At 39.6% G+C, this 25,202-nt stretch overlaps 1 protein-coding gene across 2 annotated transcripts in view; it reads left to right on the plus strand.

The window, feature by feature from the left end:
• USP24 (ubiquitin specific peptidase 24) overlaps positions 1 to 25,202 on the plus strand; it is a 73,607-nt gene that overhangs the window by 22,052 nt on the left and 26,353 nt on the right. For both annotated transcript variants that reach the window (XM_082228693.1, XM_082228694.1), the window contains exons 10-38: positions 691 to 849; positions 1,566 to 1,680; positions 2,452 to 2,555; positions 6,014 to 6,121; positions 6,283 to 6,378; positions 6,472 to 6,633; positions 7,085 to 7,192; positions 8,584 to 8,733; positions 8,908 to 9,039; positions 9,386 to 9,497; positions 9,711 to 9,787; positions 10,452 to 10,592; positions 11,498 to 11,551; positions 12,163 to 12,278; positions 14,160 to 14,226; positions 15,687 to 15,797; positions 16,352 to 16,450; positions 16,526 to 16,696; positions 17,446 to 17,531; positions 17,667 to 17,760; positions 18,819 to 18,974; positions 20,254 to 20,351; positions 21,501 to 21,596; positions 21,714 to 21,942; positions 22,162 to 22,321; positions 22,479 to 22,634; positions 22,900 to 22,970; positions 23,825 to 23,985; positions 24,777 to 24,838. In XM_082228693.1, the coding sequence (XP_082084819.1) occupies positions 691 to 849; positions 1,566 to 1,680; positions 2,452 to 2,555; positions 6,014 to 6,121; positions 6,283 to 6,378; positions 6,472 to 6,633; positions 7,085 to 7,192; positions 8,584 to 8,733; positions 8,908 to 9,039; positions 9,386 to 9,497; positions 9,711 to 9,787; positions 10,452 to 10,592; positions 11,498 to 11,551; positions 12,163 to 12,278; positions 14,160 to 14,226; positions 15,687 to 15,797; positions 16,352 to 16,450; positions 16,526 to 16,696; positions 17,446 to 17,531; positions 17,667 to 17,760; positions 18,819 to 18,974; positions 20,254 to 20,351; positions 21,501 to 21,596; positions 21,714 to 21,942; positions 22,162 to 22,321; positions 22,479 to 22,634; positions 22,900 to 22,970; positions 23,825 to 23,985; positions 24,777 to 24,838 (3,451 nt within the window). The remainder of the gene's footprint in view (positions 1 to 690; positions 850 to 1,565; positions 1,681 to 2,451; positions 2,556 to 6,013; positions 6,122 to 6,282; positions 6,379 to 6,471; positions 6,634 to 7,084; positions 7,193 to 8,583; positions 8,734 to 8,907; positions 9,040 to 9,385; positions 9,498 to 9,710; positions 9,788 to 10,451; positions 10,593 to 11,497; positions 11,552 to 12,162; positions 12,279 to 14,159; positions 14,227 to 15,686; positions 15,798 to 16,351; positions 16,451 to 16,525; positions 16,697 to 17,445; positions 17,532 to 17,666; positions 17,761 to 18,818; positions 18,975 to 20,253; positions 20,352 to 21,500; positions 21,597 to 21,713; positions 21,943 to 22,161; positions 22,322 to 22,478; positions 22,635 to 22,899; positions 22,971 to 23,824; positions 23,986 to 24,776; positions 24,839 to 25,202) is intronic.

Genomic DNA, 25,202 nt, shown 5'->3' on the forward strand with positions numbered 1-25,202 from the left:
CTTCAGCTGGGTTACTTACATGCAGTCAGTTAATACAGGGAAGTGCCTTCCTACAGACTTACAGTCTAAAACACATGATGCACAAGAAAGAAGGGCTTGGAAAGGAAGAAGAAACTCAGGATACCCATTTAAAAAATAAATAATAATTTCTATAATGACAGAAATTGTTCAGGGACAGGAAGAGCTCAATAAAGCAAGTATTTTAGTGGAGCTGGTAGAGTGGCCCTGCTAGAATGGTTGCTTCCGTGTAGCAGTCTACATCAGGCATAGGCAATCTCGGCCCTCCAGATGTTTTGGGCTACAACTCCCATCATCCCTGACTACTGGTCCTGTTAGCTAGGGATGATGGGAGTTGTAGTCCGAAAACATCTGGAGGGCGAAGTTTGCCTGTGCCTGGTCTACATCCACAATAGTTGCAAATCTGCACTCTTTGTTTTAGGAGGCTGGAATCTTGTATAGCTATTGCTTTTTCAAAGCTTGTTTGATAGACAATGCAGAACTTAAAAAAGCTTAATAACTTTTACCCAAAAAATGCTCAACAACTTTTGTGTCCAGATTTTCACTTTTTGAAATTTGGGAGCCCTACCTGTACAGTTTCAAAGGCTGCCTGAACTTAGGTGGTATCTTCCTTGCTGCTTGAATTCTTCTCTGAGATCTCTAAAAAGCGCTCATAATTCTTATGTTTTGCAGAGGCTGGTCAGTATCCCTGAACTCTTGTCTGCCATCAAGCTCCTTTGCATGCGATTCCAACCTGACTTGGTAACAGTCGTAGATGACCTGCGCTTAGATATCCTGTTGCGTATGCTGAAATCGCCACACTTCAGTGCAAAAATGAACTCTCTCAAAGAAGTAAGTTTGCTATGCTAAAATCTTCAACTGATTAGATTGACATTCACAATCGGGTATTTTCAACTTTCACAGCTCTAGGACACACTTTTATCCCAAACGCTCATTTGGCGATCATTTTATTGATATTTTACCATATATGTGCATGGTGGTGGTGCTCCTCTTGCGAGCCACCTTAAATCAGGCTGCAGCCCACGAATGGGTCCAGATCCAGTAGTTAAAGGCTAGTTATCTAGCTCATATTAACCGTAACAACTTAATGATACCCATTGCTGATTTGGATCATAAAGCTTTCAAAGAGAAAATTAAGAGGCATAGGAGGAATCAAAAGATTCTTAGATTCTATCCATGGCTATAAATCCGTTTGAAGTTCACTTATGGAATAAGTGGCAAATATATGGTGTTAGTGTGCATTTAAAAGGCCTAATAAACTTTTCATGAGGCCATTGAAATATTAATGATTTTACAGAGCTGGGCACTGCTCAGTGCAGTAATGAAAAATAGAATATAGTTTTGCTTATTCCCTGGATCTTCAAGTATTTAGTGTTTCAGGCCTTGCAAACCTTCACAGTGAAGACACATATTTACAGCCCTCCCAAGAACCACCCATACATACAGCAACCGACTTTCAAGTTTATATATTTTATTTCCTACACACTTTGGCTATTGATATATCTAGTTGTTACAAATCCTCTGAATGACACTGTGTTAATTTTTAGGTAACAAAACTTATTGAAGACAGCACTGTATCCAAATCAGTAAAGAACGCAATAGATACAGATCGGTTATTAAACTGGCTAGTAGAAAACTCTGTTCTTTCAATTGCATTAGAAGGTAAGTTTTGAATATCCTGCTGCGTTTCTGAAATTCTTAAACAGAAAGAAAGTTGATATTGTGGTTGCAGTCAGAAGGAGTGCTAAACTATGTTTGGTATTAATGAAAGTGAGCCTTGTACTTGCATGCTGCCTCACTCCTCTTCCTCCAGGTTGGCTGCAAGGAAATGATGTGAAGCTTTCACTTACAAGATTAAAATAAATTCAGAATGTTGTCCAAACCCAGGCAAACTGTGGTTTATCTTAACAGTGGTCGATTGACACAAACCATAGTTTAGAAAGTTGGCTTGTTTCAATTAACCATTGTTAAGATGAAGTGTTGTTTGGCTTTGGATGATTAAAAAAAACGTGGTTAATACAAGATGGAAGCTAAAATTGTGTACTTTTTGCAGTACGAGAACAAAGTATATGAGCTAAGACTCGTAATGCTAAACCACAGCACTTTGTCTGAACCATTCATGTATCTGAATATTTTGGTGTAGATATTCAAAAGTTCATATTTTAGTGAGTCTTTCAAATTCTCTGGTATTTTTAGAAGTATCTTGGGTGCTACCAGCACCAATCCATCGGGTAAGAAATGGCATTTTAAAAAATACTAAGGGCCTTAGTTGTGTAGTGAATGAGATGGAGAGGGTTGTTAGAAAACAGATCTTCATGTTACTGAAGCTCTTCTTAGTTGTTTTGAAGGAGTATATATTTTGTTATTACCATTTCAAAGACTTGATTAAGGCATTCCTTCTGGTTAGGCTCACTGTCCTGTTTCTTTCGCTAGGTAACATAGACCAAGCACAATATTGTGATCGTATAAAAGGAATTATTGAACTCCTGGGCAGCAAGTTATCATTAGATGAGCTGACAAAAATATGGAGAATACAGGTGAGGATGTGCAGCAGTATGTCTCAGAGTTTGAAATTCTTTTGACAGCATTTGTGGAATGTCTTTTTCAGGTGCATGTATAAAGGTCCCAAACCTATCCAAACTTAGCAGTTAATAATAGTGTGACTGATCATACGGTAGATATCCATGGAGATGGAGTATGTGTTATTCTACAGAATTAGGACTCATGGAAGGAAGTTGTGTTCGTGGATGCTAAATAGATGCATCAGTCCTAGGATTGGAAGGAGGCCAGTAGGTCATATTGTTAAACAACTTGCCCAAGGGAAGTTTGTTGCTTGTAATACAAACAACACCTCAATGAATTTTATTTTATTTTATTTTATTTGAAATCACATAAATATGCCACAAGCAGAGAGAAGGGTTTGTTCCAATGCATGCTTCTCAGTACTTTCCTATCACCATATTAAGTCCTGACATCTTTATCTTGTATTGTGACTTTCTCAAACCTCATAAGACATACCTTGTTCATGTCCTGCTGACCAGTAATCTGATTTAGGCAAGTTTCCAAGAAGATGTGTGACAACCACACTCCGATGCTATATGAGCAAGAAAGCAAACAGTATGCTGATCACATTTGCTGAGGCCCTGGAAAAAATTACGCTTCTAGGTTCATCTCTTTTGTTTCTAGTTGTATCTCTCTTCAAATTCTGTGTGAAAGAGAAAACATTGAGAGATGTATGAATTTTCTTTTTATCTTATTTTAGAACTGCTAGTTTTTTTAATTGCTTTGCTAAATTTGTTTGACACCCACATACCTTTGCATTATCTGTACATTTTATTCAGTCCATCCATCCTCCCACACACCATTTCATTATTTGGTTACTTAGTTATTGCACTTTGGTAAACAGAGCTCTAGCAATTCATTTATCTTCAAGGGCACTTCTGTCACTTTTCTTTTTTGCAGAAATGATGTTCATTCAAATTTCACATAAGTGTTGAAGGCTGCATGTTCTCTCCCTACCCTGCCTCCTCACTGCTTAATTTTAGTACTCTTATATGAAGCAACTATGTCAAATCTTCCTGTGCGCTGAATATGTTAAGAAACTATGGCCTGCTCTATACCTCAGTTTATGGTTATTCATAAATTTAATGGAAAATTTCTGCATGAAAATTTGTGCTAGAAAATTTCTGGAGTGCAGAAATGTAATGAGCACAAGGACCACAACTCCAATTTACTTTATAACTAGGTATGGGCGTCTTTAGAATATCCACACAGTGTTAAGCTTATAAATATGCAGTAGTCTGTAAAATGGTGACAAAGCTCTTTATTTCTGGCATTGTTGCAACAATGTGACGTACTTCTTCATTTATTTTGAGCACAGTCATTCTGCTGACAAACCTGTGACATGTTCTAAAAAAAGAGATCTTAAGGTTCTGTGTGTCTCTGAATATCACACATTATAGCATGTCTCTGTAGTCTATCCCTTTCCAGTACTGTAGGACATGGGTGGGTTGTGACTGACTAAGGTGAGTTGCAAATCATTGCCACAGTGTAGCAGGGATGCAGGTAGAGTTGATGTACAAAGTTGTGATGCCCACTGCTTTTAAGCACACAATTTCCAGTATTCCAAATGGATGACTTCTGTGGTTCAATGTGTTTTCAGTCTCTCAACATTACATAGGATACTTATAACTAAGAATACTGCTACAATATTTTAAGGTGACTTCATTTCTTTAGATTTTGGCCATACGTTAACTTCAGTTGTATATGAGAACAAATAACATTTGCACACTGCCCATTCACAAGTATATTTCTTGTTGCAATATGTAGCACCAAGAGTTTGGTTGATAAATTAGCAGCTCAGTATTCCATACAGTCTTCATATTTGCATTACCTTTAGAATGTTTATTTCAAATACTGTACTAATCTGCATTCATAGAAGGGCTGTTAGCACCTATGTTAGCAACTTCTTTTGATTTTGAACAAATCAGTTCAGCCTTCCTGAAGGATTGTGAGTCCTTTCTGACATGGCTTGAGCATTTATTTCTGAAATTTTACCTTCCAAGGTTCTCAAAAGCACCATCTTTTCTTAGAGATGAACAAATGATTCATCTTTATTTAATTATGTAGTAGTAGTTACACAATGCCTGCATTTCTACTGGTTCCATTAGCCTCCAGATACCCAGAACCTGAAACAGAAAGTGCTTCTGAATTAGTAATCAGTTTACTCAATGACACACCTAGCAAATGGTATCTGCCCTTTACACTTAGTATAAAACCTTTCACAGAATACTAATACCTCCTTTGTTGTGTCCAAAACCTGAACGTAAAACCACAAAGTTGTCAGTGTGGTATTTCTTGCAGTCTCTAAGATGGGGCTACAAACTTCCTCATTCTTGCTTGATAATACACAGTGTGAACCTAAGCATGTTTAGTCAGAAACAACTGGGAAAGGTTATGGACCACCGGTATGAAATTTACGGCATGTACTGCCTTAAAAGAAAACATTATGAAAATGATATACAGGTGGTACATGACCCCAGTTAAACTTGCAAAGATATATCATCTGTCTGATAACAAATGTTGGAAATGTAAGGAGGCTGAAGGAACTTTTTTTCACCTCTGGTGGACATGCCCGAGGGTGAAGGCCTTTTGGGAAATGATTTATAATGAATTGAAAAAGGTGTTCAGGTACACCTTCTGTAAGAAACCAGAGGCCTTCCTCCTGGGCATTGTGGGCCAGAGAGTGTTAAAGAAAGATAGAACTTTCTTTTTATATGCAACTACAGCAGCAAGAATTCTTATAGCTAAATACTGGAAGACACAGGAGCTACCCACGCTGGAAGAATGGCACTCGCAGCTGATTGACTACATGGAATTAGCAGAAATGACAGGCAGAATCCGAGATCTGGGAGAAGAGGCAGTGGAAGAGGACTGGAAAAAAATTAAGGACTATTTACAAAAACATTTTAAGTTATATGAATGTTAAGAATTTGTTAAGCCCTTGGGAAAAACACGCTTCAGCATTGAGATTGGTGAACGACGGAAATTAAGTTAAGGTTTTGAAAAGTATAAATTTGCGGAATTTATAATTAAATGAAAACACAAAAACATACAAAATAAGGTATTAATTTGCTGTTTATTTTTATTGTAAAGAAAGCAGGGGATGGAAGATCTGGGGAAGTCCAGTTGATTATGAAAATTGATTTGAAAAAGTGAATTTTTCTTTTTTTCTTTCTATAACTCTTTTTTCTTTATGTAAAACTGCTTTTGTTGTGTCACTGATGATGTATTGTACCCTGGAAAAAAAGCAAATAAAAAAACCATTAAAAAAAAAAAGAAAAAAGAAACATCTATGTTTTCAGTGGGGTTTACTCCAGGGTGAGAATGCCTAAGATTCCAGATTTTCTGTTTAATATACATCTATGATCATTTTTTCAAGTTCACCTTTTTTCATAGCTGTCTCCTTACTGTTGTTTTTCTCTCCTCTTTAAAGTCAGGACAGCCGTCAACTGTAATAGAGAACATCCACACCATTATTGCAGCAGCTGCTGTCAAGTTCAGCTCAGACCAGCTCAATCATCTCTTTGTCCTTATTCAGAAGGTGAGGCAACTACAGCAAGAAACTGAAATATATATATTGAAGTCTGTTTGGATCTAAAGATCATATTATGGATAACCAAAGCTTGGCCCAGTTGAAACTCAATTTGTTTTTTGTTTTGTCTTTTATTTATTCCCCCCCTCCCCTTCCTTCCCCTTTTGTAGAGTTGGGAATCTGAGAGTGATAGAGTGAGACAGAAGTTGCTAAGCTTGATAGGACGTATTGGTCGGGAAGCACGTGTAGAGACAACCACTGGAAAGGCATGAGTAATAAATTCCACTTTTAAGAGTTAACATGGAAGTTAACTTCTGTAATGAATGTTGATATTTATCTCTGTGTGTATATCCTTGTAGGTTCTTGAGGTTCTCTGGGAGTTGGCTCATCTTCCAACATTGCCCAGCAGTTTGATTCAACAAGCCTTGGAGGAGCATTTGACAATCCTTAGTGATGCATATGCAGTGAAGGAGGCAATAAAAAGAAGCTACATCATCAAATGCATAGAAGACATCAAGAGGGTTAGTTTGCCCTATCTCTCAGAATGTATATTCCGCGCGCGCCGCCCCCAAATCTTCTAGATGTAACTTTATTTGATTAGAAATGTTGCAGAACTTGAAGCTTGGCATATTCATTAGTTCTCACGTTTCACAGGACGCCTTGAAAAGGGAGAGTGTGTGTATCAGTTTGCTTCTTGTGAGAGTCATAGCCAGTATCTTGCCTTTGTTTCTGCCAAAAGCAGTGACTGTTTGCTGCGGGGAAGGTGCAAGAATGAAATTTGCAAATAGATCCACGTGTCCTTCACAATGTAACCTATATATATTACAGAGAGAACTAAACAATGGATTTTGTGGAATTGAGGAATAGCTATAGTACAGACTACAAAAGTAATCTGGAATGGGGAATAAAACTTTGAATGTTTATGCAGTCATTGTTACTAAGCATATCTATTACTGTACCTTCTCCTAATAGTCATCCCAACATCATAATCCTCAGTTTGTGTGGGTGGTACCAGCTTTACGTCAGCTCCATGAAATCACACGCTCCTTTATTAAGCAGACCTACCAAAAGCAAGATAAGGTAAGATAATTTTCGAGACAAAATTGTGTCTTGTGTGGAGGGATATGATATGATCAGGAGGGAGAAATGATCAGGAGGGAATGAATCTAAAAAATGGGATGCGTTCAGGGACAACATTAAATACTGAGGGTTTGGGTACTTGGGACCTAAAAATGTTTGTTTGTTCTTTCAGTGTATAGATCAGTGGTTCCCAGGCTTTACAAATTTGAGGACCACTTTTTAACCTCAATTTTTTTTGCAGGCCCTAGCATACAAATTGTTGTAATTTTAGGCTCTGTTAATTGAGCAAACACTATTATGTACTCAATACAGCATGCAACTCACTCTCTCAAGCTAGATTTTAAAGAAGGGGGAAATGTGTTTCTTTGGGTGGTCTTAAGAGCTGTCAGCAGTAGGATCTCCCAGAAATAGCTATTTCCCACTATTCAGATTGTGTCCGAATATTTGGTCTGGTGTAACTCACAAGTTCACATACCATGTTGTAAACTCTGGCATGGTCAGATATATTAGTTCTGATTAAAGATGTTCTTCTGACTCTCCTTTTTTTTCCGCAATAAAGGCTGTCTTGTATTGAGCCGCTTTTCCTCAGACCCTGCCCTCCATCAGCAGGATCTTCCATTATTTCCCATTTTATCTTTGTATCCTCCTCTCCTCCTAACATTTTTTAAAAGAGTCATCCTTTAGAAAGCTTGTATCAGACTCTAGCCTTACTTATTTTGTTGATCCAGATAATTATGATTTAATTAGGGTTTTTCAGCTCTGCATCAATACTTTATATTTGTAAGTTTACCCTGTATTTTATCCTTTTAACCTTATTAAACTTTACTTGTGTAATTCTTGATTAAGTTCTACTAAGTAGAGGAAACGTATTGGCTGACACTGTGGGCCTAAAGTCTCATCCTTGAATCCAAAATTTTCTTTGTATTTAGCCCCCCTCTTCCTAACTTTCTCCCTTTAACATGGCACCTGTGGTGTAGGGAACTGATGTGAAAAACAGCTATCAAACCCTGGGTCTGCTACATAGAAATCAGACTTAGACTTCCTATTTGAACAAAGCAATCACTGTCACAATGCCATGCCGTATTAGTGTCATTCTTAATGCTAAGTATTCATAGTACGTTCAGATTTGGCTTTGGAAACGAAAGCACACGATTTTGTGCTGTGCTAACTGAAGTATGTATTTGAAGTGCTTAGTACTTCCTTCTGCACGACTAGTGTCATGACTGGAAACTGTGGTGAATGAGGATAGAAATTATGAGACTTTTGAGGCCCTGATTGAATAGATGGCCAGGGTGGTGCAGCGAGGGAAACTTGTATTCGAGCCTTGAAAGTCTTAATTGTGCATGTTTTAATGCTCTGCTTAACACATATTTTCCAATACTTCTGCCAAGAGCATTATTCAGGATCTGAAGAAAAACTTTGAAATAGTGAAGCTGGTGACAAGCAGCTTAATAGCATGCCACCGATTGGCCGCATCTATGGCAGGTCCTGGGGGCCTGTCAGGAGCAACCTTAGTGGATTGCCGATACACGTACCGGGAGGTAAGCAAACTTGTGGCATTCAAACCAGATCACTTGGGGATAGCCCTGTATAGAAGCAACTTGTCTCTTTACTGAGGCAGCGAGCTTGAATCTCTCAAGCCTCAAATTTGCAAAATGTTTCATAAAGGTCTGTTCGGAAATGTTAATTGCAGTTTGTGTTTGCTTCCTTTTCAGTACTTGGAGGCACATCTCAAATTTCTGGCATTTTTTCTCCAAGAGGCTACGCTTTACTTAGGATGGAATCGTGCTCGGGAAATCTGGGAATGCCTTGTGACAGGCCAAGATGTTTGTGAACTAGATCGAGAGGTGAGATGCTGTCCTTGGAATAAATGTAGCACTAATTTACTTGGAAACAATGTATCCTAAAGATGATCTGGGGCTAAAATCAAAACACACTAGGAAAACAAAATCGTTTCACAAATCTGTAAAAAAATAAGGTGCTGTTATGAATGTTTGAGGGGCTATCAGGAGTAGACAAAAATTACTTTTAATTCTCAGTCATACGGATACTAGAGTTTTCTTAAATTGTTAGCAAATCCTCAAACAAATTTTGGTGCGTGGAGTAAACCATAGTATGTCGGATATTTTAGAGCAGTGTAAAATATATCATTTAAAAACAGAATGTGAACCATAGTGTAAACTCTTTTCACAGATGTGCTTTGAATGGTTTACAAAGGGGCAGCACGATCTCGAGAGTGATGTGCAGCAGCAGCTTTTTAAAGAAAAAATTCTTAAATTGGAGTCTTATGAAATCACTATGAATGGTATGTAAGTATTTTTGTTTTATCAGCCTTCTGTATAATAGTCAGATATCTTAGAATAAAATTTGGGGGGCTTGATAACGGCTGAAGATTGCAAACAGCTTCAGAGACTAATGAAGTCAGACTTTAAAGCTTTTATTTTGCATGAGTAATGTTTCTGTGTTTGTTTAAATGAAAATAGCAGAATTCCTTTAAAATGTTAATTTTTAAAAACAGGTTTTGGTTTGTTTAAGACCTTTTTTGAAAATGTGAACCTCTGTGATCATCGATTGAAACGTCAAGGAACTCAGCTGGTAAGCAGCTTTCTATAAACTTGTTCCAGTGCAGTTCATAGGTCACAGCTGGCAAGTTTATTTGGAAAATAGTGTGCGCTATAAAATAGTGACCATTGGGAAGTGGCAGTTAGAATGTGGCTCTTCAAAGCTATAGTTACGGATTTTCCCTGACATTACTGGGATTTCAAAGGCGGAATTGACATCCAGGGGAATTTCTGAAAGGCAGCACTTTGTCCTGGATCAATTTTTAAAAATCGTGTTTTTTTCCCCTAACAAAAGCTCAACAATTTTGGGGGTTCCTTTAAATAATCTCAACAATTTTGGGGTGCCCTGGTTTTTACTTTTTGAAATATGGCAACCCTACTATAGTACATTAATTTGTCCTAAGTCAAGATTAGCTTTAGGGCTCAGATCACTTTTCTTTAACTTACTCATATGAAACAATCCATGAGCACAGTTAAATTCTTTGCTTTTACGTGCCTGGGAGGGAGGGGATTTTTCTAGGATTAACCAACATAATTAGAGGAGTCCTTATTTGTACTCATATTACTATTACTTGTTATTAATAATAGTATCTTCAGTTTGTGATAGGATAAAGCTCTGCAACATGTGAAATATTTCAATAGTGTACTCTGATCTGGGTGCTAACAATCTTAGTCTCTCTCTCTTTTATTTTGTCTAGCATGTAGAAAAACTGGAATTAATAGGAATGGATTTTATTTGGAAGATCGCAATGGAGTCACCTGATGAAGAAATAGCAAATGAAGCTATTCAGCTAATAATAAACTATAGTTACATCAATCTAAATCCAAGACTAAAGAAGGTAACAACTCTGAATTGTTTTGGTGGCTGTACTTGTCCTAGAAGATGAGATGTAGGCTGCCTTCAGACGATCCTAACCCAGCATTCGGTATCTGTGTTAAAAGAACACGTGAGAGTAGGCAGCGAAGACTAACCTGATAGCTCCATGTGGGCACCCCATCCTCATTGCTGTCTCCATGACTTGGAGGGATAGCTGCTTCTACAGTGGAGAGCCTGCTCTATTTATGTGGGTTCCTCATGTGATTTTCAAGGATTCTAAATCTCACAGGTTGCCAAACTGAGTTGAGCAGGCTCTCTGCTGCAGAAGAAGTTATTCCTCCAGCTCAAGGAGGGTGACAAGGCTGGGGAGTCAGAGGTTGTGTCCCTGTCCTCACTCTTGCACCTTTCATGTTGTTGTAAACAAATGTAGAATGCCTCAGTATTACCCCTGAAATGTGCAATCCCACCTCTTCCTTTGCGAGCACGGGGATTAGTAGCTTCCACTTGTTGACAATTGATAGTTTGCTGCATTTGTATGGAACTACAAACTATTAGCTTGTCACTGATTTGAAGTTAACTTGACACTGATTGAAGTTAACTTGTCACTGATTTGAAGTTGAACTTCTTTCTCTGCATCTGCATGCTTCTTTGCACAGGAAGGAAGAGGGAAGGGGAAGAGATTGTGTGTGTGCGCGCGCGCGCGCTTACTGCTGTTCATTCATAATGGCAAGCCATGGTTTGGGTTGTCTGAATAGAGACATGGACCGTGTACGTTTTTGTATTACCAACACTCTTTCTCCTACCCGTGCTCATGCTTAAATTCAGTAATATGTGTATAGTAGCAGTTCTCTGTATGTACTCTTCCTCTCTCTGCATGTGTGTGAATTAATGTTTTTAATATAGTTTAACACTTTTCATTCTTTTCAGGATTCAGTGTCACTCCATAAGAAATTCATTGCAGATTGTTATACAAGATTAGAAGTAAGTGTCAATCTTTTTTTTAAAAAATGTCCCGTTCTATTTTTTCTTTTTATATAATTGTAAAATAATTTCCAGCATTCCGCCTTGTACTGTACAGAAAGCCCTTTCTCAACTGGAGTAATGGAGCAGCCACCATGTTGGGTTATATCCACTAATTATCTGGGGCAGCAGGGAACTGCATGGTAGACTTATGACCCTAGGCAACGCCAGTTCTTTTCCTGTCTTTGCCTGGAACGCTGAACCTTCTCCCACCTTTGACCCAAGTAGAGTTATTCTTTTTTTTGGAATTGTATTTTCCATCTCTCTCTTGCCATGGTTGGAACTGGAGCCAGGAGCCTAGAGTCAGAGATCTTTTACCTGTTTACTTGCCTTGGGTGTAACCCTCAAACATCTTAACTAGATAGAGTATTCACATGGAGTAGCCAGTGCTCGTATCTTGAATATCATTAAAATGAAGGTTTGTAGAGATGTCTGCCTGTTATGCCTTGGCACTAGCAAATTACTTTGCAGATAAAAGGCAAAGTTTAGGTTCTCAGTGCTGAAGAAGTTGCCGCACCATTACGTGGCCTTCCTTGTAATCCAGAAATAGCATGATGTTTCTTTCATTCTAGGCAGCCAGTTCAGCACTTGGTGGTCCAACGCTGACGCATGCTGTCACAAGAGCTACCAAAATGCTAACAGCAACTGCAATGCCTACTGTGGCAACATCGGTACAGTCTCCGTACAGGTAAGGTTTTGGTTTAGGAATAGATAAATATGATCTATGTTGGTTTGTTCTAGATAACCGTGATTTAGAGGACTGGGAATGTGCTGAAGGCTCACACCTTCCTTCAGTTTCAAGTTTTCTGTAACCATGCCTTGCTAAGGTGTGCAAAACCATGGTATGAAATCCTCTTTAAACCATGCTAATGTGGTGAGCTGTAACCACAGTTTGCCCAACTTGCTTGTATTAAAAGAAAGCTCAGTAGTGAGGAGTGTCATATCTCACATTCCTGATCCACTAAACTTTAGAATGTTACATCTGAACCAGGTATTCTTGTGTGTGTGTGAAATGGGTATGGGCCAAAGAAACTACCGAAATTAGAACTGGCACCTACAGTTTCATCATACATAAACACTTTACAAAGGATAGGTTTATTCAATGTATTTGTCCCCACAAATGAATGTTTCTGGGATTTGTTTGTTTGTTTTTGGTTGTTGTTTTTTTAAATACCTTGCAAAGGATTCACTGCAGAAGGTAGTTGCCAGAAGGGTGGTGCAAGTCTCTGGTTACAAAAAGAAGTGTTGAGTAAACACTTTTTAAAGGTTTGCTCAACTTATGCTGGCCTGTGATGAGAAGGAAAATAATACAACACAGCACAATGTAATATACCCTAAGTTCACCTTTTGGAAAATCAAGTGGTGCTCTGTTCCAGTTCCAAAAAAGAAGTGTTGTTCCTCTATTAAGCAAGTGTAGTAATCGTGGAACAAATAATGTGCACTTCCATTAAATTGATTTGAACAGCTGCTTAAAGAAGATCAAAGTTGGTACTAGTAGTATTTCTCAGGGAATGTACAACAGCATAGTAGTCATTTATGCAAGTGGGAAAAGTCTACAGTGAGGCTGCAGTTTACCAGCAACAGCACTGTAAAAATCTTAAATCTAAATGTTTTCTGTTGCTGATATGGCTTCTGTGATCCTTTTTCTACTGCTGTTTGGTCTCATCTGTATTTTTATTTGTAAGCTTCCTTGAGTTTACTGTTACCATGGAAAGGTGTGAGATATCGATACATTAATTCAATAAATGGAAAGATGAATTGGCCCAGGTATACAGCCAAGTGCAGAAGCTGGTGCTATTTCCCTAAAGCACTGACCACGTTCCCCCTGGCCCTGAGGGGAAGGAGGGCAAATTGGAGGTATAAAATAGCATCAAAAACTGCAATAATCTGCAGCGCTGTCTTGCTATTGGCTCTTCTCTCACACCTTCTTCCCCACTAACATTTCTTTAAAATGTATGTTGTACCTCACTTTTTAAGCCCTTTTCAGGTGAAATAATAAAGTGTGTTGCTAGGTTTATCTTGAATTATGTGACCCCAAATAACAAAAGTTTAGGAAAAACTGGACTGAGTTTACTACTTATACTCCTCCATTCTTTTCTTTTGCTAGGCAACTAGGGTTGGAAGTATGTGTTAAGGATGATTTTTTTTCTCCTTGCTGCCACCGCCACCGGTACTTCATCACTAATCTGTGGTTACTTGGAATGCATAATATGATATGACCCAGTTCAGGAATTTCTCTGGCTCTGCTTCACTTCATTGTGTAATGTGGAGCAGGTACAGCAAAACAGTGTGAAGACATCACATCACACTTCCTCTTTTTTAAATCAAATGTTACTGAGGTGATGGTGGGGAGGAGTGAATAAATCTAACTCCTTGACTGTTGCCACCTTGAAACTTGGTTCCAGCTTCTGCATACTCCTTGATAGTGAGAAATTTGTTTGGGGCACCTATCAGATAGTGGCCACAGGGCATAGTGTTGGTGGCTTTTGTCAGGCTGGTAGGTATTTTGAAGGAGCTCAACTGAGGTCTCACCCAACTGTCTCCCATTTATTTTGATTGCAATCTCCAGGTCAACGAAGCTTGTAATAATTGAGAGACTGCTGCTATTGGCAGAACGCTACGTCATCACTATAGAGGTAAAAAAAAAAAAGTCTTTGTCATTTTGGTACCCATTTCCCTTTAGTTTGAGTAGCCCAGTAAGTGCAATGCTAAGTTTAGGCTTCAAGTTCTCCTATTGTTATTGTTATTGTTCTTATTTATTGAATTTATATACCGCTCTATCTTCTTCTTCTTTTGGCGATCACTCGTACCCGAGTAAGATTGTCTTCCATAAACATGGCTTTAACAATGAGTCCGTGAGTGACTGTGGAGGCCAATTCTGGACCCACACATCCTTCCACAGTGGGGACATTGGTTCCCAGGTGGAAGTTGATCATAGTGTGGATTTGCCAAGCGTGCCTTCCTCTTAGCAAGTTTCTCCCTTGCATCCTGAGTTTGGGTGTCTTCAAAGCCCATGACACCTTTGGTAAATGCTGTTCTCCAATTCGAGCGCTCGCAGGCCAGTGTTTCCCAGTTGTCGGTGTTTATACTACATTTTTTAAGAATTGCCCTGAGACCTGAGGATCTCAAGGTGGTTTACAAAATAAAATCAAAATATAAAACCACAAAATACATAATCAAAATAAAAACACCAACCCAATAACACACACATCCCACTGTAGACTCATTGTTTAAGCAAGCAAGTTTCTATTAACTTTGGGCCGCATCAGAGAGTGAGGAGGATGAGAACCAACGCAGAACTGGATTGAAAAGGCTACAGTTTTATTAGTGGTGGCTACTTTTGTATTTGGCTGAACTGTGGCAGGGCAAGTGAACTGGTCCTGGAGCCCCAGTCTCTCAAGCTTTGGGAAGAAATTTATACCTTGGAAGGTGACTAAGAAGTCCTAATAATAACTACTACTACTACTACTACTACTACTACTACTACTACAACCCCTTAACAGCCCACTGCAACAACAGTAGCATGCAGTGATCGGATCCTGCTCCTTGATCATGGCCCTGCTTACTACCCAAGTGAATGAGAACACTGAGCTTTACCCGAAATTGGGTCTCCTTTGAATGACCTAGGAGCAGGCTGGAGAGAAGATCTCCATTCTGGACCACCGCAACCCTCTCCACCCACAGGCCATGCGGCACCAAGCTGACTCGCTGAGGGAAAAGACCCATGAACAGTGCAGTGGCAAAGGCATGGACTTGCAGCTGCATGGCAAAGGCATGGACTTGCAGCTGACAGGCAGTGGCTCCTCATGATTTCACAGCAGGAGCATTCCCAGCCCCAGCTGGAGCTTCTGGGAATTAAACCAGAGACCTTCTGTACACAAAGCAGATGTTCTGCCACTGAGTCCCAGCGATGATGATGTCCAAAATATCCAGAGCACACCAGATTGGGGAAGGCTTTGCCGTATAATGGACGGATCATTGTGACAGCTAAAGCACAGATAAAAATGTTCAGTTGATCAGCTTACGCCAGTTTACATTTTAAATTGTTCTTTGATCATTTGTGTCAAAGGTCACTTTTACCACTTTCTTTCCATAGGACCTTTACTCCGTTCCACGTACTATTCTACCTCACGGTGCCTCCTTTCATGGACATCTTTTAACACTTAATGTTATGTATGAATCTACCAAAGATACCTTTACAGTAGAGGTATGCTCTTGCAATTTTATTGCATTTTAAAATACTCAAATTTAAGGTGTGAAAATTCTCAGCAAAAAGGGAGTTGGGTGCTGATGCAAAGCAGGGGTCAGCAAACTTTTTCAGCAGGGGACCAGTCCACTGTCCCTCAGACCTTGTGGGAAGCCCGACTTCATTTTTTGAAGAAAAAAAATGAACGAAATCCTATGCCCCACAAATAACCCAGAGATGCATTTTAAATAAAAGGACACATTCTACTCATGTAAAAACACTCTGATTCCCGGACCACCCGCTGGCCGGATTTAGAAGGTGATTGGGCCGAATCCAGGCCCCGGGCCTTAGTTTGCCTACCCATGATACAAAGAATATAGTAGCATTGGGATGTGCTAAATAATATGTTTTGAGTGTGTTATATATAATGTCAAGGGTATGCTGAGTAAATGGGGATTGCAGGATAATGTGGGAAAGTTTCATGCACTTGTCCCTTATGAGTCACTGGTTTCTATCTGATAATACTTCCTAGAACTGAGAACATGAATGAACTAACTTCCACTTCATTTTTGCAGGCTCATAGCAATGAGATCATAGGGAGTGTCAGATGGAAGATAGCAAAGCTGTTGAATGCTCCTGTGGAAAACATACAGATATTTGCAAATGACAGCTTGGTATGTTAGGATGATTTTATCAATATTCTAGATGTGTACGGTTTGCAAAAGCTAAGAAAAGATATTGTATTTCAGCTAACAGTGAATAAAGATCAAAAGCTACTTCACCAGTTGGGCTTTTCTGAAGAACAAGCACTTACAGTAAAGACATCAGGAAGTGGAACCCCATCAGCAAGCTCTGCTGATTCCTCCACTAGCTCCAGCAACAGTAGTAATGTCTTCAGTTCATCATATGCAATGGAACAGGTACAACATGGGGGGGGGATAAATATAGATTTCACACACACAAAGACACTTTTTCATTAATTAAGTTGGTTTCATTTCACTTTTAAAAAATGCTTTCCAGTATGTTCCATTTCTCTGTACTCTGCATTGGTCATTCATGATTTAAATCTTTATAAAATTAGTTTGTCAGAATTTGAAAATCAGTTGGAAAGACTGAAGTAAGCTAGTGCTACATGCAGTTACTTATACTGATCCTGCACTTTTCCCCAGTTGAATTGAGATTCTTGATAAATCCAGCAGGAACTGCTAGCACACCTTTCTCATCTGATTTTGATGAACGCAGGATTTCAGTGATCATTTCAGAAATGAATGCATCTGAAATGTTTAAGGTAGTTCTAACTGTAAGCAGAAATGGAAAAAGTAGAAAGCATCCTCCCTGCTGCTGTTCATTATATTTGATGACACAGTTTAGAATTCCAAGGTCTAATGTTTTGGTTCACTCTGTACATAAAAGTTAAAAGTATTGGAAATGTGAAGCTGTGGTTTCTTTGGCAGAATTTCAGATCAACACTGCAGTGGTGTGTGTGTGTGTGTGTGTGTGTGTGTGAATGGGGGGAGAAGAAGGATACAGGATTCAGTGCCTTGTGTTGGCAAGTAGGTGACATCCCTAGACCAGGTTTTAAATTTATATCGCTCAATTTTTAAAAATTGAGAACCCTAACAAATTGCTTAAGAAATAGGGAAGTTAATTGTGTGTTCTTAATCCTCAGGAAAAATCCCTCCCTGGAGTGGTAATGGCTCTTGTGTGTAATGTGTTTGACATGCTGTACCAGCTTGCGAACCTAGAAGAGCCAAGGTAAGTAGTGTTATTGAAGACACTGTAGAAATGCTGTGGCTGCAAAAATAAATAAATTTTGGAAGCATTTACAAGCAAGCATAGTGTCCAGCCCAGCAGAAATTGAGTACATTATATGTCTCTTGTATTCTTTAGGATTACTTTGAGAGTACGGAGGCTTCTTTTGCTGATTCCTACTGACCCAGCTATTCAGGAAGCTCTTGATCAGCTAGATTCTCTTGGACGAAAGGTATATATTTTTTTTGTTAACTACACAATCATAGTCTAGTTTTACTGATTGAGCTTGGGATTGAAAGGAATGGAGAAAGAAATAGGGTGTTAAATTGTAGGCATTATAGAATGCTGGGGAAATGCTAGCCATTGTGGAGCAAGAATTGAACCATCACTGGCTAAATTAATTTTATTTCTCTTATTATTAATGATGTGTTACTTTGGCGGGGGGTGGGATTCCTTTGCTTAGCACACATTACTTTCCTTCTAGGGATTCAGATAGCATGGCTAATGTGCTTATCGCCACTGGGGCAGGAAAAATGCCATGTTAGCACAGCCGTGTATTAGCTTGCTAGCTTCATCTGTAAAGTTGGCACAGAATCTATTACTCGAAAAGTTCCTAAGCCGCAGGCCCATTTAACATTCACCCTTAAGGATGGCTGGCCTAGCTACCTATATAGGATAGTAGCAAATAGTCATTGGGTCCTAAACATGTTTCATAGAAGTTAGCAAACTACGTTAAAATTAATCTGGCATTCACAAAACATGTCTCTCCCATATCTCTCGCGCTGCAACCTTCCAACAGTTTTACTTCCCCCCCCAAAGGCACACTCCTCCATTGTCTCCCAAGATAGATGGATGCCAGCTATTAAAAAATAATAATGCAAATTACAAAAAAATACTAATTAAAAATTACAAAAAATACTAATGGTATTTACACTGGGGTGCATCGAAAAAGAAGGGTGTGGCATAAACTTTGTAAAAATCTACAGATTGTATTTTATAGTTCTTTATGGTATTGAATAGGGATGGGGAATCTGTGGCACTCCAAACGTCAAATTTCCATCAGCCTGAGTCAGCTGCACCAGTAGTCAGGGATGGACTTTTAATCCAACGATATTAAGAGGGCCATGAGTCCTCTGTCCCTGGTATAGAGTATAGCAAAAGGTGCTTGCAAGAGATTTTATTACTTTTAGGAAGTTCAGGACTCCAAAGACTAGCTGTCATGGCTATATAACCATGTTATATCAGAACTGCCTTCTTATTTGTATTATTCTATGCTTATTCTTTTCTCAGAAAACATTACTCTCTGAATCAAACTCCCAGTCTTCAAAGTCACCTTCTTTGTCTACAAAGCATCAACACCAGCCTAGTGCTACTTCAATACTTGAAAGTCTTTTCAGGTCTTTTGCCCCAGGAATGTCTACTTTTAGAGTACTTTACAATCTTGAGGTAAGAGTAAATTGGCATGGAAGTGTGGGGTAGGGTCAAATATCAATTCTTTTGTTTTGCATGTAGAAGACCCCGTGTTCAGTTCCTGGCATCTCCAGATAGAGTTGGGAAAGTTTTCTGTATGAAACGTAGCCGCCAGTCAGCGACCTGGTTTACACCATAATACTAAAATGTGACTTAGGCAAGTATCAACAAACTCGGGGGAGGAGAGAGAAAAGGCAGTCTGTGAACCCAATGGTTTGTTGAGGCTCATCCATTAAATGCCAAACTATAGTTTAGTGCTTGGGTCCTCAAATATTTTGAGTCCTGAGGCACATCTGGAAAACTAAAAAATATATAAAGGATGCCACCATATATCAATTCACAGAAGAAAAATGGGGTGATGCCAACACACACAAAACAAAGCTGGCAAAAGAAACATGCAAAACCCTCCATCCCCCAAAAGGGGAAAAGGCAAGTACCGTATTTTTTGCTCTATAGGACGCACCCAACCATAGGACACACCTTGTTTTAGAGGTCTGTGCTTTGGAGGCTTCGCGTTGCTGTCGCTAAAGCCAAGGAGCCTGCATTCGCTCCATAGGGCGCACACACATTTCCCCTTAATTTTTGGAGGGGGAAAAGTGCATCCTATAGAGCGAAAAATGTGGTAATAAAAAGCAGCCCAGACTAACAAAAAAACACAAAACACCTGCAGCCACATGCCAACATGCAGAATACACACAGTGCTAGCAAACAAAAATGAGTCATTGAATTCTCTTAAGATGAAACTCTGCTGTAGTGACACTGTGTTTCCAGTTGTCCACAGTTGGGATATTTTTGCATGGTTTCCATAGTAGTGATCCTGCTCTCTTGCAACTACCTAAACATCTGTTTACCAGGTCGCATGGCACTCCCTTACTACCTTGTAGTTCCTTATCTTCCATTCTTTTTACATACTATGTAAATATACCATACCTTCTCTCTTGAAATGACAGGGATTGTCATGGGCCTTGAAACACACTTTGTGAAAGCTTTGTTAGTATTCAAGGACCTCTGACTGTGTTAATGTTCTTAATTATATGACAGGTGTTGATAAAAGAATTAATTAACATTATTGAAAGGTCTCATTGAATTCAGATGACCAAGTGCCGTAGGATGGTGAGTAATTCTGAGTAGCAGTGTTAGAGTGTAATATGAACTCTTGCCCAGCTGAGCATACTTTGCCTGTGGGTGAGAGAGGGGCTTAATGTATTGCTCCATTGAAACTCTGCCATTTACCTAAAGTCTGAATATTTTTCAGGTCCTGAGTTCCAAGCTAATGCCTACAGCGGATGATGAAATGGCAAGAAATTGTGCCAAATCTTTCTGTGAAAATTTTCTCAGAGCAGGTGGCTTGAGGTTAGTTGAAAGAAATACTCTGAAGTGGAACCTTCCAGCTGTGCAAGAACTAGCCTTTAAGCATTCTCAACTCAGTATACATTTAATACTCGTATCTGTAAATGGTGCTCTCAATAGTAGTATTCGAGCAGCTATTCCAAATACCATGGGGACAGCATAAATTACACCAGGTAGTTTGCTTTCTTTGTGTGTATGATGTTGAATAAATTGCAGCAAGGGTTTTTTCCTGTTACCTTTCCACTTCCATAAGCCTTTCTTCGCACATCCTACACAAATAGGTGCCAAAACTGCAGCGGAACCTGGATATCCTTGCTTTTTCAATACTGCTTTCAGTGGTTGGTGCTGTCCTCCCAAAATCTGTTAAGGTGTTTGCAGAAAATGCTTTGTCAAAGAGGATAATAGATAGTACTATGCCCTTGACCATTGAATCTGCACTTAACTTTGAATGGGAGTAGATAGTTTGAGGCACTGAGATGGCATTGACTATGCCCTACTGATAAAGTCATAATAAATTTAAATAGTTGATTAGAATTTAAAAAGAATAAGCTGGAGGTTGTAAGTATTAAATGTCATCTCTTAGCATATTTGCAGTTCAGTACTTGACCAGCAAATGAGAGTTGCTTATTTTTCTAGCTTCCAGTGGTTGTGTGCTTAGAATCATAGAATGGTAGAGGTGGAAGGGACCCTGAAGATCATCTAGTCCAAACCCCTGCAATGCAGCTGTTCCATACAGGGATTGAACCTGCAGCCTTGGCATTATCAGCACCATGCTCTAACCAACTGAGCCATAACACGCCAACAGAAGAGTATGCCTTTGGACCACAGAAAGCAAGGAAGTGACAGGTGCTGCCATTATTGTGATGGCACAGTCATTGGATCAGTGTCCAGAACGTTGTGGAGTGCAGAAAGAAGTTGATTTACATCAGAGCCCTTGCTTTCCCCCGTTTCACCTGTTGATAGTCAGAATTTGGTGGAGCCTATCAACTGGCCCCCTGATTTAGTGATAGTGTTAGTGAGGCTGCTTTGTTTTAAGTGATTAACACATTATATTAATCCTCATCAATACAGGGAAATATTTTCAACCAAAAGACTTCTACATGCATTATATGTTTCTTGTCTTAATTAAAAATCTCTAAATTTATTTTCCAGTTTGGTGGTGAATGTTATGCAGAGAGACTCCATCCCATCAGAAGTGGATTATGAAACAAGACAGGGAGTTTATTCAATCTGTCTGCAGCTGGCAAGGTATGTGATTGATTTTTCAAAGGTAGATATGCATGACCCTAATCTGCTCAGTGTTTCATCTTCCTAAGGTACATAGTGCCTTCACTGTTCAGAACAGCACAATTTTTTTATGTTTAGGTTTTTGCTTGTTGGGCAAACCATGCCTACCTTTCTTGATGACGATATTGTTAAACATGGAGTGGAAACACTATCATCACGCCCATTCCGTAATGTGAGCCGGCAGACTACCAGGCAGATGTCAATGTGTGGAACCCCAGAGAAGGCCTCTTATCGCCAGCTATCTGTGTCAGACAGGTCCTCTATCAGAGTGGAGGAGATCATTCCTGCTGCACGGGTTGCAATCCAAGTAAGTAGGTCTAATGTGGCAGCAATAGCCCTGCTAAAGGCAGAGCTCAAACATCCCCTCTGCAGAATTTTAGTACCTTTTAAAAAAAATGCCACACTGCCAGAAAACCAGAGTTTTTCTCCTGTTTCCAACTATGTTCCTTGGATTTGGTGTCACGTGTAAGTGCTTTTCTGGCCTAACACATTGGTATCTTGAACAAGAATTCTTTTTTCCCCCCAGACAATGGAAGCAAATGACTTCACTTCCACAGTTGCTTGTTTTATGCGACTCTCATGGGCGGCGGCTGCAGGGCGGCTTGACCTGGTGGGAAGCAGTCAGCCGATCAAAGAAAGCAACACGCTGTTCCCTGTTGGCATTCGTAACCGTCTTAGCAGCTCAGGTACACCGCTGACTTAACAGAATTGAAACAGCTGAGATTGGGCAATGACCTCAGCTCTGTGTTGCTCATAAGACTTTATCACAACTGTAGCTGTTCATTCCTAACTTGAGAGATCTACGCTTCTTTTAATCTTTTGTCACTTGTTAACATATTGCAGGAAGCAATTGCAGTTCAGGGAGTGAAGGAGAACCAACAGCTCTGCATGCTGGGATCTGTGTGAGGCAGCATTCTGTATCCACCAAAGATGCACTGATTGCAGGAGAGGCCTTGTCTCTCTTAGTTACATGCCTACAGCTCCGCAGTCAGCAGCTAGGTAGGTTTGAGAGAAGTGGATGAAGCTTTTCTGTTGTTTCCTGACCCTACATACAAAGACCCAGTCCCAATTTGTTACCCTCCAACTCTGTTTTCACTTTCTCTCAACCTCTGCTTATATCTGGCACCCACATTTTACTGTAACACCATATAATGCTAATGATTCTGTTAGATTTTCCCAATTATATTTTAATACTAGGAGTATTAAGTACCATAGTGCTTTCTCACGAAACAAATTGTGACAATCCACATTGTGTTTTTCTTAGGATCTTTTTACAACCTCCCTTGTGTTGCTGACTTTATCATAGACATACTACTTGGCTCGCCAAGTGCAGAGGTAAGGTGCTTGCATTTATATTCAGAGCAGTTCTCTTGCATGCTCTGCCCTGTAGCATGGACCAAGTGCTCATGCCAGTGGCAGCTGAAAAAACATGTGCTACAGGTGAAGTTACTTAGGCTATGTCACTGACTTTCAAGCAAGCAAGTTCCTAGGATGAGAAAGCTGTGTTCTTTAGAGGACTGGACTTCTGGGAATTAAATTAACTGCAAGCATTTTTTATCATACAGTGGTGCCTCGCAAGACGAAAAGAATCCGTTCTGTGATTCACTTCGTCTAGCGATTTTTTTGTCTTGCGAAGCAAGCCCATTGACGGATTAGCGGCTTTTAGCGGCTTTTAGCGGCTTTTAGCGGCTTATCTGCTGATCGGATCAGCTGATAAGCGGCTTAGCGGCTTAGAAAAGGGGGGGAGGGGAAAAAACCAGCAGGAACTCGCAAGACATTGTCGTCTTGCGAAGCAAGCCCATAGGAAATTCGTTTTGCGAAGCACCTCCAAAACGGAAAACTCTTTCGTCTAGCGAGTTTTCTGTCTTGCGAGGCATTCGTCTTGCGGGGCACCACTGTACTTTATACAGATGTGCCAGTTTAAAACTGAAACTAAGATTTGCCTCAAAAGCAGCAATGGATTGATGACATTTTTTCCTGCCTCAAGTGAGCAATTGGAGGATGACAACACTTGGTGCTGTCCTAGTGCCCACTCAAGAAAGAGCCTACATGGTCACTTCTGTTCCTTACATTCTTGTCTGTCTCAGCTAGCTTGGACAAATCACGATAGTAACTTGAGTGTTTTAATAGTTTTCTAAGACACTGGTATTAGGTTTTGTGATCTGACATGTGCTTCTGCCCTGTTCCAGATTCGTCGCGTGGCCTGTGATCAATTGTATACCCTCAGTCAGACAGACACATCAGCTCACCCTGATATACAAAAACCAAACCAATTTCTTTTGAGTGTCGTCCTTACCGCTCAGCTGCCGCTCTGGTCACCTACCAGCATCATGAGAGGCGTCAACCAGAGGCAAGTTGGAGGCATGTTTGTTCAATAGAGAATGTAAGAATTAAAAATAAGCATTTGTCTTAAATGCTTATTTAAGACAAGTGCAGTAAAAACTTGTGAAACGGGGGGGGGGGAGGAGAGTGCTAGAAGTGAACTGAGAAGTTATGATTTCCCCTGTGGTTGCTTGAATAGGAATTGAATAGCCAGGAAGTTACTGAATCATACTGCAGCATTGAACCACAGTCTACCCAGTACAAAGAGAGGATAAGCATTTGGAGGCAGTAGCATCAGCCAGCATACTATGCTAACTTACTTTTAGATTTGTTGATCATAGTAAATGCACAAAAAACCAATAGTGCTGTGGGGTTTTTTTGTTCTGTTTAAAAATTACATACATGCCAATAACAAAATTTCAGTCTTCTTCCTGTTACCATTTGATTTTCAATAAGAACATAAGCATCCATGATGTTGAATGTGCAACAATGTTTGCTTTAAAAGTTAAACATTAAATATGAACACCAAATCCCAGATCTGCTTCCAGAGAAGGGGATTTTAAGCTGATAGCATTTCAACATATTATTCTGGGATGAATGATGATCATCATTACAAACAATTCACTACTGTGAACTTAAAATAAAAGCAAACCTTTGTTTTATAGCATAGAATGTAAGTCAACATGTTGGCTAGGTCTGAATAAACATCTTGTATGTGTACATGGTACCAGGGAAAGTAAAGGTTTCTGTAAATATTTTGCATGCTTCTGAGATTCACACACACCCCTCCCAGTATTAATTGCCTGAATTTGCTTTTAGGCTTTTGTCCCAGTGTACAGAGTACTTTGACCTTAGATGCCAGTTATTGGACGATCTCACATGTAAGTAATAGGAATCAAAACTGCTTGAAACTTAATGTACCATAAGAAAATGTCCCTTATCCACATGGTAACCAGTGCCATCGAAGTTGAGTCAAGAATTAATATTGATTGCGCTTATGGAGAGAGAGAAATGTGTTTGTCTTGGATTCTTATCCTTCCTTCATTATTTGTGTCCTTGTAGTTCTGTGCAGGACTGTATTTGCATGGGCCAAAAACTCTGTTTCAGAGGTCAAGTGAAAGATCATCTGCCTCTCACATGAACTTTTTGCCTGGGTCTTCTCTTTAGTTTTAGTGTGCAGTCTAATTGTCTCAAGTGATTAGTAGTTGACTCTGAGCACACAGGTGGGTAGCAGTACTACCCCAG

The sequence above is a fragment of the Podarcis vaucheri genome (assembly GCF_965113315.1).
Source record: "Podarcis vaucheri genome assembly, chromosome: 6".
Classification (NCBI taxonomy): domain Eukaryota; kingdom Metazoa; phylum Chordata; class Lepidosauria; order Squamata; family Lacertidae; genus Podarcis; species Podarcis vaucheri.